The sequence below is a fragment of the Gavialis gangeticus genome, unplaced genomic scaffold (genome assembly GCF_001723915.1).
Source record: "Gavialis gangeticus isolate Ggan-Ray unplaced genomic scaffold, GavGan_comp1, whole genome shotgun sequence".
Taxonomy (NCBI): domain Eukaryota; kingdom Metazoa; phylum Chordata; order Crocodylia; family Gavialidae; genus Gavialis; species Gavialis gangeticus.
In genome coordinates, this window is record NW_017729034.1 from 39,553,285 (window position 1) to 39,566,408 (window position 13,124).

Genomic DNA, 13,124 nt, shown 5'->3' on the forward strand with positions numbered 1-13,124 from the left:
CAGCAGGGCAGGCCCTATGAGGAGAGGCTACAGGACCTGAACCTGTTCAGCCTCCACAAGAGAAGGCTGAGGGGGGATCTAGTGGCCTGTTATAAACTAGTCAGGGGGGATCAATAGGCATTGGGGCAGTCCCTGTTCCCCCGAGCACTGCCAGGAGTGACCAGGAATAATGGTCACAAGCTGGCAGAGGGTAGATTTAAGCTAGACATCAGGAGGTGCTACTTCACGGTCAGGGCGGCTAGGATCTGGAACCAACTTCCAAGAGAAGTGGTGCTGGCTCCTACGCTGGGGGTCTTTAAGAGGAGGCTAGATGAACACTTTGCTGGGGTCGTTTGACCCCAGTACTCTTTCCTGCCATGACAGGGGGTCGGACTAGATGATCTACTCAGGTCCCTTCCGACCCTAGAAACTATGAAACTATGAAACTCGCTTGCTGATTCACTGAGGGGAAAATAATCACAGACTAAATAGCACTGTTTTAGTTAAGCAGTATGAGATCTCCCTCTACTGGGTATAATGGGATTGTTTTCATAGATAATAAAGCTAGAAGGAATCACTGTGATCATCTTAGTCTGGCATTCTTGTATGTAACATAATAAATGGAGGTCAAAAAGCAGCTGCCTGTAACCCACAAGAGAGTAGCAGTAACCCCAGGTAAGTAGGCCATGGTGTGAACTGATTTTTTAACATTTGAAATTCAGCTGTTCCTTTGGGTAGAGGTACTGAACTTCTAGACATCCCCTCATTATTAGAACTTTGTCAACTTCTGTCTTATATAAATGTACTTGACAAATGCTGCCCATTGTAACTCTCTAGTTTAAAATATTAGTTCTTTACATTGCCTCAGATGGCGGCTTTGCTATTCTTATGAAGTTCAGATAGTACAGCTCTTGGATATCTATGTGCTTAAACAAACAATTATTCCTTAATAGGGTCTCAAGTTTGAATTGAAGGTGAAAAATCTAGCATCTTCAGATTCCAGAGGTTATGATCTGCAAAAGGAAATAATAGTAAAGGTGATGCACAAAATTACTAAGCAGGTGAGGAGACTGGGCTTTGTGTGCTAATAAGAGAGTTCACTGGGGAAGGTGCAGAGTACAAATGACATTATTGTCAAGTAAGCCACTGCATGCCGTGTTCTCTGTGTACAAAGTAGGAGCCCCCTCCTGATTTCTTTCTTATTCGTACACTTAAAAAACCTCTCTGCAGGTACTGTGTCTGTGACTTTCTACTGTCTCTACAATCAAGCTGTGGCCACAAACCAGGTGTTCATTTCTATTGGTGGAAGTGTTGACCATTAAGAATCTTTCCAGGAGAGGAAGCAATACAGATGTCGAGCCTGCAGCTGCGCTCTCTCTCCTGCTCTTCCGAACTTTCCCAGACTGAGGTGATCCTGATCTGGGGAAGATGTGAGCCTGCTCCACTCCTCCCAGTCCTTCGGGGCAGTGGAGCAACAGATTGGGATCTAGGGAATGGGTGGAAATCAGCCTCCTCCACTCCACTCCTGCTCTCTGGGAGCAGAGCAAAGGGACCACTGAGGCAAAACCCTCAAGCCAGACAGTGCTCAGTTTGGGGAAGGGGCTGTAAGCTTTACTTACTCCTCCCTTTCCTTCCTAGACTGGTCTGGGAGGGGAGAAGCAAGGTAAAGCCCCCTGCCTGTTCCTTACATCAAGGACCCTAGTCCAGGGAGTAGGCAGGGATCTGCTTCTCCTCCACTCTGCTTCCAGTTTCAGATGGGGTGGCATTGCTGTTGCTCCCTCCACTTGGCTCCCTGGCTCTGCCTGCTTCCCCTTGCCCCTCATGCCACATTTAAAAGCCAACAGGGCCGAGATGTTCTCCAGGCTTAGGGGTGTTCTCCATGAGCCCACTTTCTGGGCCTGACAGCTTTTTAAATCACTGCCTCCACCACCCAGCTGAGCAGTACAGGCAGCAAGGGGAAGCCCGCAGCACTATATCTCTGCAAAGCCCTCTGCCTCTTCCTGAGACTGGGAGGCAAAGAGTGGTGACTGCTGCTTCCCTCCTCTCCCAGACCAACAAGGCCTCCAGCCTGCATCTCACTCCAGGACCTCCGAAGGAGGCAGAGGGCTTGCAGAACTGCTTGTAGAAGTGCCCAGGAGCTGAGTGGGATAGAGCAGCACAACAAAGTAGTGGCCCACTTCTCACACTGGAGTCCCTGGAGGGTGAGGAGCTGGTAGGGAGCAGCTGACAGCTGCTTCTCTCCTCCTGTCTCAGTCCATGAAAGGGCAGGAGCAGCTCCCCACCCTGCTTCTTTACCAGAACAGGGTGACCCCAGTCATGAGAGCCTTTCCCCCAGCTTCACTCCTCCTGCTCCCTGGAACCAACTTCTTCCTGGTTGGCGTCAGTTTATCTTTGTCCCAGAACTGCCATTTTTGGTCCAGGAGAAAGTGTGAATGTTTGTATACTTGCAGTTTCTATCAGGAGAATGGGCATTCTCCCTTTAGAAACTGAACATCTGGCCACTGTGTGGTCTGCAGTGCTGTATGTATTTGCCACCTACACAGACTCCCATATCTGATCGGTTCACACTGAATCTGTTCTTCCCCTTTACAAACTCCTGCAACTACCAGCAAGTGTGCCTCTATTAAGAGACCACTTTTGTATATTCACCAAGTAGACTTTGAGCCTTCCTTTGATTTGAGCCCACAATTAGATATAATGAGACTTCTGCTCTATTCTCTGTTTCAGCAAACTGGTACAGAGAAGCTGGTGGAGAGCTAAGAAGAGTTCTTGAACTCTCTCCTTAGCCAGGGTTTAAAAGCAGAGAAATATGATGCAAGAACCTCATGGGCACGTCTTGCTGTGCTTTCGCTCTTGATCATTCACTGTTGCTGTAGCAGCGAGGGTGAATCTGGGGGTGGGGTTGCACCCCCCTTTGATTCTTGCTCCATCCAGACTTTAAAACCAACTGCCTGACAGTGGCAGAAGCATTTCAAGTCAGGCAGTGCTGAGGAAGTCAGCTGATGTCATGGCTCATTCTAATTTAACTGATCCCTTCTACACTCTTCATTCCATGGGTATTAACGACCCTCTCTTCTTTTTAATGGTTTTGACGTTCCACCAATCAAGCTACTCTTTCTTTTGCAATTTTACTGTTAGTTGCTCCTGGTAATGAAGCTCCTATTTCACCATACTGCAGATTTGTTTTTTTAACTCATTCCAATAAAGTTGTATTTGTTTTTGCTCCAATCTTAAACTAAATGATACAGCCCTAGGCCCCTAGCTTATTACTAAAGCTTTGCGGTTATTATTAACTGGAGAACAATGTGTTGTGCTATATGTGATGATGCACCTCACCATTTGCACTCCCCATTTCAAAATTCTGCACCCATGGTAGCAGCACTGTAGTATCATTAGTACCTACAATGGTGAGATGGCTAATCTATATTAAACTGGAAGCACGACTTTCATTGTTGTGTCAAGACCTGCTTTGATGAACTATCTTGGATGTAACTGATCACCAACTACATAGCAACTAACGAGGCAAAAGTTCAGCATTTAAATAATAAAGGAGAGGTTCCACTTACTAAGTTTCCCTTTTAACCAAACACATTGCAGCTGCTTGTTTGTCATCACTTTACCTTGTACACTGGGGATATTTATTATTTTAGACATCAGGCATCTAGGGATTCTGGTTTGGGTTTGTCCCTAATTTTATTAGCTGACTTGTTTCTTACAAGAACACTTCGTAACATTTCTGATCATTTTCTGGATCTGGAGCAGCTTCCCTGACCTGAACATCTGCACTCTGTGAAGGGTACAAGTTGTAACATGTAAGGATTTTTTTTCCCTAAAGCTTCCCAGCTCTTCTGCCTGCCCAGATCTGATGCACACGAGCAATCTAATTGGGTCACTCATTAGCTCTCCAAATGGAACATCTTAAACACGAGAGACTGGAGGAACAAACTCATCCCACAGTCTCTCAAAGCCAAGTAGTTGGGACACTTTCTCATTATGTGTGAGATACATTTAGATACCTGCTTCAAATCAGGCAGAGAAGAGATTTGAAAACAGGTTTCCTACCTCCCAGATAAGAGTCTAATGGCCTAGCTTAAGAACCTGTCTGCAGCAAAGTACTCACAGCAAGAGATAGGTGCTTTTAGTTATGTTCCCCTAAATTTCTCAATCCTGTGCCCCTTCACTCCATCCTTAATTGTTTCCACTTACTGCTGGCTTAGCCTCCCCACACAATACACTTTCCCATGGATTTCACTCTTAGGCACCTTCCTCTTCCCATCCTGCAGAGATAAAGCCTGGAGCCCTGTCTCAGGGTTGTGGATTCTGCCAGGGAACAGGGGTCCTAAAAATTGAGTCCCTTTGCAGATGTAACTCCTGATGCCCAGGATTGTGGCATTGAGGGCAATTGGAGCTTCCTTTTTCAGCCAAGGTTCTTTGGATAAATGTGATATCTTTTATTAGACCAACTAAATAGTTGGAAAAATTGTTGTTTGAAAATTTTCAGGCATAGGTAGAGTGCTGTTGTGTTGTGTTCTCCTTGCAAAGAACAATTTTCCAACTATTTAGTTGGTCTGATAAAAAGATCACATTTATGTAAAGAACCTTGTCTGCCTACGTCTTTAGACTAACATGGCTACAACCAACACCTCCTTTTTCAGCTTCACTTATGAAATTGGCATATGCTGAAAGGCATGTTTGTCCCTACTGCCCATAATCAGAGCCAAGCACAAGAGGATAGACAAGGAGAGGAGCAGAACCTGAAAGATAGAAGCCAGAGCCCTTCTCGGAATCCGCCTGCCTCACTAGTTCTCTCTCCTCCTGCACTGGAGAGCTGCAGTATGCATATGAAGAGCTGCAAAAACAGAACAGGGTGGAAAGCTGTCCTGAAGCATGGGGGGAGGGATGGAAGGGGGGAGATTTTCCTGACAGAGTGCAGCAGGCCCCCTCATGCCTCTGATTGGCCAAGGGGCCCTGGAAGTCCCTGTCCTCCACTCCAAGGCTGACAGGTGGCACTCAGTACTGCACTCAGATCACAAAATCAGGGGGTAGCCACCCCAAATTCAGTAGGTCGCTATGTATAAGCAAACCCTTAGACGCTTAAGTAGAGAGGAGAGTTTTGGGCCATGAATTTGGCAGGATTTCAGATGCATGTCTCCCTGCAGCATTTCCTTGCAGCTGGTTAAGGTGTCCCTTTCCTCTGTGTGTTGGCTCTTCTGAATTTCATCCCCATGTCCTGTACAGGCAATTTTAGCGCCTAATACAAGTTTGTGAGACCCTCTCCTGAGCTGGCCTCCTACAGGTTGGGTGTGGCAATGCAAAGTGCCACCAGGTGTCAATCCCTTTAAAGAGCTGGATCTTTGTGCTCATACACTCCTGAATATAAGACATTTTGCACCCTAAAAAGGAAAAAGATGTGACACTTCTAGCTGATCAAACAAAAACGCAAAAATAGAAAAGTGAAAATGAGAGTGTTAAGGGGGTTAGTGATTCATCAGCACTGTCAGGTGGGATCTGCCTGCCCTTGAGGGTCTATCTGGTGCCAAAACCAAGCAGTGATGTTGATAGCTTAACTTCCTACTAGCAGGTGATTTCTGGTGCAGAGAGCTTGGGAAGGAGAAAACTAATGATTTGTCCATTGAGTCAGTAATTTCCTTACCCCAGATTCAGGAGACAGAAGTCAAACTCTTGCCACTGATATGCTCAGGGTTTCTGGTCTTCATTCACTCTAACCTGTCCTGGCCCTTGTGTCAGTCAGGTGTACAGCAACCAAATTCAACTGAGGCACTGAACAATAGAAAAATGCTATCTCGGGTGGAAGTTTTTTCTTAAAATATGTGCAGCAATGCAGTCAATCCTCCTGCCCCCCCTTGGATTCCTACTCTGCCCAAAATTTAAAACCAACTGGCACAGCAGCGACAATAGCATTTTTATAAAGGAAGCACTGAAGGAGTTGATTGATTTCATGGCTCGTTATAATCTACTTGATTCCTGCTAATCTCTCTTCACTCCACATGTGTTAATGACCCTCTGTCCTTTTTAATGGTCTTAAGTTTCACTAATCAAGCGATCCTTTCCTCTGCAATGTTCCTGTCTGTTAGCTTCTCCTATTTCAGGGCCCTGCAGACTGTTTTTAGCTACAGCTAAAACATTAATTTAAAGTGTGGAAACATTAACTCTGGTGAACATAAACTCAGGTATGAAAATAACTGAGTGAAGTTGGATGCACTCGCAAAAGATAGATTTTGTTTTATGAATCTGAATAAAAGATATAAATTTAATTCTAATGGCTACAAAACTACTGAAACAATATCTTTTATTATTTTTGCGCGGTTTGTTGTGGGTTGTTTAATAATAATAATGTGCATTCCAATAAAGCTATATTTGTTTTTGCTTGGATCTTAAACAGAATAATATAGCCCTAGGCTCCTAGAATATTAGTAAGGCTTTTCTAGTTTCTTTTTTAACTGGAGAAAAATATGTGGTGTTTTATATGTGATGATGCACCTCATCATCTGCACCCCGCTTTTCAAACTTCCAGGTGCACCCATGATCAGAACAGTCATTCTAAAGACATGGCCTTTACCTTGTCCATTGAGTGCAAACTGGCATGAGCCCACAGGCAGTGCTCTTGTGAGAAATGAAGCTTCAGAATCTGCAACAGTAGCTTTTGTGATAGAAACTCTGGCAAGCACCAGCCGTTTGATCACTCACTCCATCAGCATTTTTACAAACAATCTTGATGTATCATCACAAATACCCTATTTTTTTTTTGCAACCAAGGCAGTTACCAGCAGGCACTCTTAGAGATGAACAAAGGTTATGATAAGTGGTCTCATAGGATTTTTTTGCCTGAAAAGCTAAAATATTACTCTATCAATATAAATTGCATTTGAAATAAAAATGATTCAGATCATTGCTAGGACATTGCCCTTTTATGGACATTGCCCCTAGTCTAACACCAGGGAAGTATACTGTGTGTATGTCAGTGCTGACACTGAAGGACTACGGTTGGTGTATTAAAGCAGGCAATCTTCTTTCACTTACTTATATTCATGCTTTTGATACAAATAAGGTTATGAGTACAGCTCCAAATTTTAATGCTTGTAAAACAAAATGCTGAAAAAACACAAGTTAAATGAAGATACCTAGCACGTCTAAATGAGGCAAAATAAGAATCCCTGGGTCTGTAGTGTGAAATCAACAAGATGAAATCCAAGCAAGTACAAAATACAGCACTTAGGAAACCAAAATCAAATGCACATATACAGCATGGAGAATAATGAGTGAAGCAGCAGAACTGCAGAAAGAGACCTGGGGGTCTGAATGGTACTGTATATAAATCAGCAATGTGACACTTTTGAAAAAAGGCGTATCTCATTCTGAGGCATGTTTTAATGAGAACATTGCATGTAAGACCCTAATATTCATTTTTTCCTAGTTGGTGCTATTGAAGTTTTAGGTGAAATAACATGTCTAGTTTGAGATACCACACTTTATGAAAGATATAGGGGTCAGACAAACTGCAAAGTGCAAGAAAGAGCACCAAAAATAAGGGGTGTAGAAAACATGCTCTTCAGTGATTCTATGCCTTGTGTGGTTCATTAAGTCACCTTTCCTGTGCATCTGTAGGTATGGGTGTGGTCAAAGGCCAAGTTCATCAACAGGAAATTCTTAATGGAGGAACTTTATCAGCACTTTCTAGATGGAGAGGACATGCATGTGGAGCAAGACAATGATCCATTTTGGGATCCTGTTGAGGTTATTCATTTAGGATCTGCTCACATTTGGCTTCAGTCACTCGCTTACTGCATGAAGCTGGAAGAACAAACAGAGCTTCTGAACTTCGAAGGACAGGAGGAGGCTGTTGTACTTATAAATGTAGTGCCGTGTTCCAGTGATGGAAGGTTCAAGTTCCCCTTTTCCTTCTTTATTCTTCTATTCCAGTTTAGGAAACTGTGTTGATATGTTTGGCTGGAAACGGAGGGTTAAAATACTGAGCAAGATATGAAAACGATGGAATCAAAGGGTGTGAATGAGAGCAGGATTTGGGTGGAGGGAAAACCATGTAAGTCCTGGTTAGTCATGATGTCCCTGAGGTTGCAATGCTGTGAAGAAACAGTCCCTGGGAACTTGAAGTCCCCTGAACTGTTACCAAGGTCCCACTCTGCCTGAGTGAAAACATAGCATTACCAGACTCCAAGAGGAGTTGCTTCCATCCTTTCTTGCCAGATGGAGATGGGTTCTTGCAAGGAAGAAGTGCCTTAACAGGAAACTAAAAATAGCAACAGGTCCTTTTTTCAACTTCTTGCACTTTTGTCTTCTTTAGAACTGTGTGTGCATGCATGCGTGTGCATAAATGTGTGAGCAGCCATGTATCTGCTTCCATGGCTCCTCTGTCTGTATGACTGGAACGTGCTATAGATTGGAGGGTTACGAAGAATACTTTTCAGCTCATGTATCTGCATAAAAAGTTACCCTTCCCTCTGTTCCCGGTTCCCTGATTCACTGTTACCAGTCTCTATTTTTGGTGGAAGAAGAGCGCCAGATATAATCACTTATGTCATTCTGCCTATATTTGTAGAGCCTTTGAAGAGGATGATGTGGTCATTGACCCTTTGGAGTTGCTGGGAAGGCAGATCGATTTCCAGATTCACATTGTGCAGTGTTTTGGAGTCAGATGGCTGAGAGACGTCTCTGACAGGGGGATTCAGATTGGGTACTGTGCTGCACCAGTTTCTTGCTTTCTTCACAAACACATTCAACTTGACTCTTTGGTGAAAGCCAAGGGAGTTTCATGGTGATCCTAATAGCCACTACCAAGTGCCTAAGCTACTATTATATGTTTAGCTTTAAGCTGCAAGATCAATTTGCTTCTGAACCCGAGACATTACAGGAGGTGCTCAGCCGTTCTCTTAAAGGATACTTTAATACTAGGAGCAAAGGCGTACTTAGCAAGAATATTTCTGAGCTCTTATTTCAAACAATGGTAAATTTTCTCAGTAAATGGGAGGGAAAATTGTTCCTGTGGATTGAGGTGGCGGATGACGCTTTAGGCTACATAATACAAAATAGTCATGCATGATTAAAGCTTTTTGAGCAAATGCATTTTTGACTTGGTGACAAACTGCTACTGTCAACAAAACTCACCAAAAATGAATCAAGTGAAGTAATATTCTCACATAGTGTGGGCGGTCTAAGCCTGCACAAAGCATTTTGTTCAATATGAGGAACAGCTGACCTTGAAATGTATTTGTGATTTTCTTTCTTTGCTCACAGAGCTGACCTTTTCAGGGACTGAGCTGGGTTTTTAATTATATCTGTTGTTAATGTTTTATCCCCTTAGGTACAGAGTTTATGACCTTCCACGATCTGTGTACACAAAGCCTGTCTGGAAAAGTGTGAATCCAAAGATAGAAGAGAGAACACATTTCTCAGCCCTCACTGTATCCCATGATTTTTTGAATTATTTACAGAAAAATGCTTTAATTGTTGATCTCTGGGGCCTTCAAGGTATTTCTTTGCAATGTATTTTTTTTATTTGTGGTTGTTTTCTGTGGCTGCAGGTTGTAAACATCATGCTGCAGCAGCATTTTAGAAAAGCAAAGGCTCCCAGTGACGAGGCCTGGCCTGCTAACTCACAGTATTGCGGCCCTTAAGTCCCATATGTCAATTCTGAAAGCTTGACTGAGGTTTGTCTCTGTAACTTTAGTATAAGTTAACCTTACCTGCTCAGAGATGATCTTTTAAATCATGAAGCTGTGTGAAACAGCTCACCTCTAATACTCTGGTAGTACGTTTTTACAGCATGACTGGTAAACTTAACACAAAGTATGTCTCTCTGTGCTTCTGAGTGGGAGAGAAGCATTTATAACTCTCGATCTATGGATGGAAAAAAGCAGAGAGCAGAGACGTTCAGTCATCTGAGCAAGTGTGTATGTAGCAAGAGGTAGGGAAGCTGAGATCTGGTCTACACTCCGAATGCCTATGCCATCTAGAAGCCCAAGTAAGTTGCACACTGTCCCTAATATGCCTAGTGTAGATGCAGCTAAAAGAAAAACGTCTTCATTTTTATCTTTTTGGGAGTGGTGAAAAATTCCTGGTGACACGAATCATGTCCACCAGGGACCCTGCTGACATCACTGTGCCAGCATGGCTGCAGCTGCAGACCCTTCAGTGTAAGAAATTCCAGTTTTAAAGTCATTGATTAGACCCAGTGATTCTCAACCTTTTTAGACTCATGCCCCCCACCCCTTAGACACAAGGCACCCCATGGAAAATGCCAGCTCTGGGTTTTCATTTGTATTTTGACTACAGAAAAATAACAGAGCAGGTTTTCTGTTGCAAAGAACTCATCCCACACCTGGTCGGAATGTATTGAACTCTACGGATTCCTGTTTGACATCTCTGGCTGTATCCTGTGAATCATGTTTGCGCACCTCACAGTGCTACCACTGTGTAGCACCTCGTGGCACCCCTGAAAATATATGTGGGCGAGAATAGATTAGACCAGGGCTTGGCAACCCCCAGTAGGCGTACTAGCGTGGGGTATGCGTGCCTTGGGGTGGAAGGCAGGGAAGGGGCTGAGACTACGCGGCCATAAGGATCAGGTCCCTTATAGCTTCCCCACTGTCCTCCTGTAGGTGTGCATGCACCCACCACCAGCAATGAGCAGCCTGGGCTCTGTGGGCTGTGAGCAGCTTGGGCCTGCCCAAAACCTGGGCTGGCATGGCAGGTGGCTGGGAGGCTGCAAGCAGCTGCACCAAGATCTTTGGAGCCCTGGCCCAGCTCGTTGCTGGCACTGGGTGCATGCGTGCCTTAGGGCGGATGGAGGGGAAGGGGCCAGGACTGCACTGCTACAACCAGGATCAGCCCCCATGGTGGCTCCCCCACCATCCACCCCTGGCATGCCAACAAGTCGAGGTCGGGGTGTTTTTGGCACTCTGCCCCAAAACATTGCTGACTGTGGCTTAGACGGTATTTATTCCCAGTTCTCTGGCAAGTTTCTTCTTGATAGATGCCTCCATTTTGGCACTGCAGTGTTAGCTGGGCGATCTACCTAGAGAAGGCCAGGCATCTAGGATCCCTTTACCATGAATGGCGATCATTCACTGCCTTCAGAGGGCAACCCAGAGTGCCTGCATGAGTTCTGAATTCAGGTCCCTGATGCCCTTTATTAACCAATGACAGCCTGGTGTAAAACATAGAGCTGGGAGCAGGAATTGAAACCCAGGGATCCTCCTGCAGTCAGGCAGGCACCCTCTTGCTTATTCGTCTTCTGGCCTCAGGTTTCAGTGGGACTTCAGCAAGAGGGGCAGAGAGCGCCCACCCACCTGTGCCCACATGCTAGTGTTTAGGCACGTAGAGGCTAGATTGGAACAGGCTTTTAGCATGTGGAAACGCCTAAACTGAGACACCCTGGGAACTTTCAAGGTGAAGTAGAGGCATGCATTGACTGCAAGCACCTAGATGGCTTTGCAGTATCTGACGAGGGTTGATGTCTGGACCACCCTTTACAATTTAGATGCCTAAATTCCATCTATGTCCTATTCAGACACTTACAAGAACCCACTCAGTCTGGGGTGGGGCAGAGTCTGGAATGCGTGCACGAACTAGCAAATGTTCATAGGTAATGAGAGCTACTGTTTTCAATAAAAAATAGAAAGAAAAGTTAAATATACAAACACTGTAAAAATAAAAGTGCTGAATAAAAATAGCATTCCTGTTCTAGTCTGGAATTGTATTAGCCAAAGCAAAGCTAATCAATACCCGTATTATTTTGCATACCACATGCCCCCAACTAAGATGCGTGTCTTGTTTTTTAACAGAATGTAGAAAAAAGGATTATTTTCCAGGGCTGTGGCCTAGAGCTGGCTTTCTCATGGAGGGGTCATGCTGAAAATGGCTGTAGCTTCTCTCAGTGAGCAGGCGGCAGTGGCAGACTCCAGTGTTAACCCTTTGAGGGTTTGACTTTGCAAACAAAAGCTGCTACTGATTTGTCATCAGCTGTGAAAGGGTTAACACTGGACTCCACCCCTCCTGTGCGCTCACTGAGAGAAGCAGAAGGCACTTTACAGCACCGCCTCTCCATGCTTCTACTCCTCCGGGCTTCTGTTCTGGTGAAGAAAATCAGCTTCCCCACTTATGCACCCCAGTTTTGGAGGGCTGATTTTTGGAGAAAGGGTGCATGTGGTATATGAATAAATTTAGTATTCTAGAAATCTCCCTCTTCAAGGATATCTGTTTAGAACTTGTAGGCTTACAGTGCATGCATGTAAAGATCTTCAGCTGTATTGCTAACATAACTCCTTGTTAAATGTGGGGTTACAATTAACTGATACAACTACTTAACATCTTACCACTTGTATTTACTTTTAATTATACAAAAATGTATTAGAGAATAATTGGGGGAAAAGAGAATTATCATTATAAATACAGAGACTTGGTATCATTTTAGAATGAATTTGCATTTATTTTCCTCTGTTTCTTGCACTTGACATGCAATAAAAGCACAATTGTGAAGAGAACAGGACGGCATTGTCTTAACCACGTTATGTCTTTCCTGCAATGCAGAGGGGTGCACAGAGCTAGACTGTTCCCTCCAAGGCTGCAGGGTCACAAGTGAGGGCACCATTATTGTCGATAGCCCAAAAGATTTGAATGCATATGATATTAGTCTGGTAAGTGCACCTGAATTACAGATTACATTTTTTGATAACATCACGTTGTTCACAAAAGTAGTCCCTTGACTTTAATGGGACCGTGTCAGCAGTTAAAGGTTGCAGAAAGGGAACCCAGTATGTACAGTATTTCATCTGGGTGGCAGTGAGCTATACCTCCAGCGTAGCACAAGGGGTGGAGGGAGGGCAGATTTCTTAACCCTGTTAACCACAAACCAAAATCTTGAACCAGGCCACATGGTTTTTGAGATGTGCATGGTCCAGAGGTAGTGATCTACACACAACACCCCACTTCAAAGGAGAACTTGTCACCAAACAGCTTTTTGGAATAAACAAGCAACAGCTGTTGCTTGTAGACTATCCATAGTTTCATAGTTAGTAGGGTCGGAAGGGACCTGAGCAGATCAAGTCCAACCCCCTGCCATGGCAGGAAAGAGTACTGGGGTCAAATGACCCCAGCAAGGTGATTGT

The 13,124-nt window shown here is 44.3% G+C and overlaps 1 protein-coding gene across 1 annotated transcript in view; it reads left to right on the forward strand.

Moving 5' to 3' along the window:
- LOC109304232 (kinesin-like protein KIF28P) overlaps positions 1-13,124 on the forward strand; it is a 33,062-nt gene that overhangs the window by 14,896 nt on the left and 5,042 nt on the right. Inside the window, exons 8-12 of the mRNA XM_019526713.1 lie at positions 933-1,040; positions 7,606-7,880; positions 8,558-8,692; positions 9,320-9,486; positions 12,547-12,653. Of these exons, the coding sequence (XP_019382258.1) occupies positions 933-1,040; positions 7,606-7,880; positions 8,558-8,692; positions 9,320-9,486; positions 12,547-12,653 (792 nt within the window). The remainder of the gene's footprint in view (positions 1-932; positions 1,041-7,605; positions 7,881-8,557; positions 8,693-9,319; positions 9,487-12,546; positions 12,654-13,124) is intronic.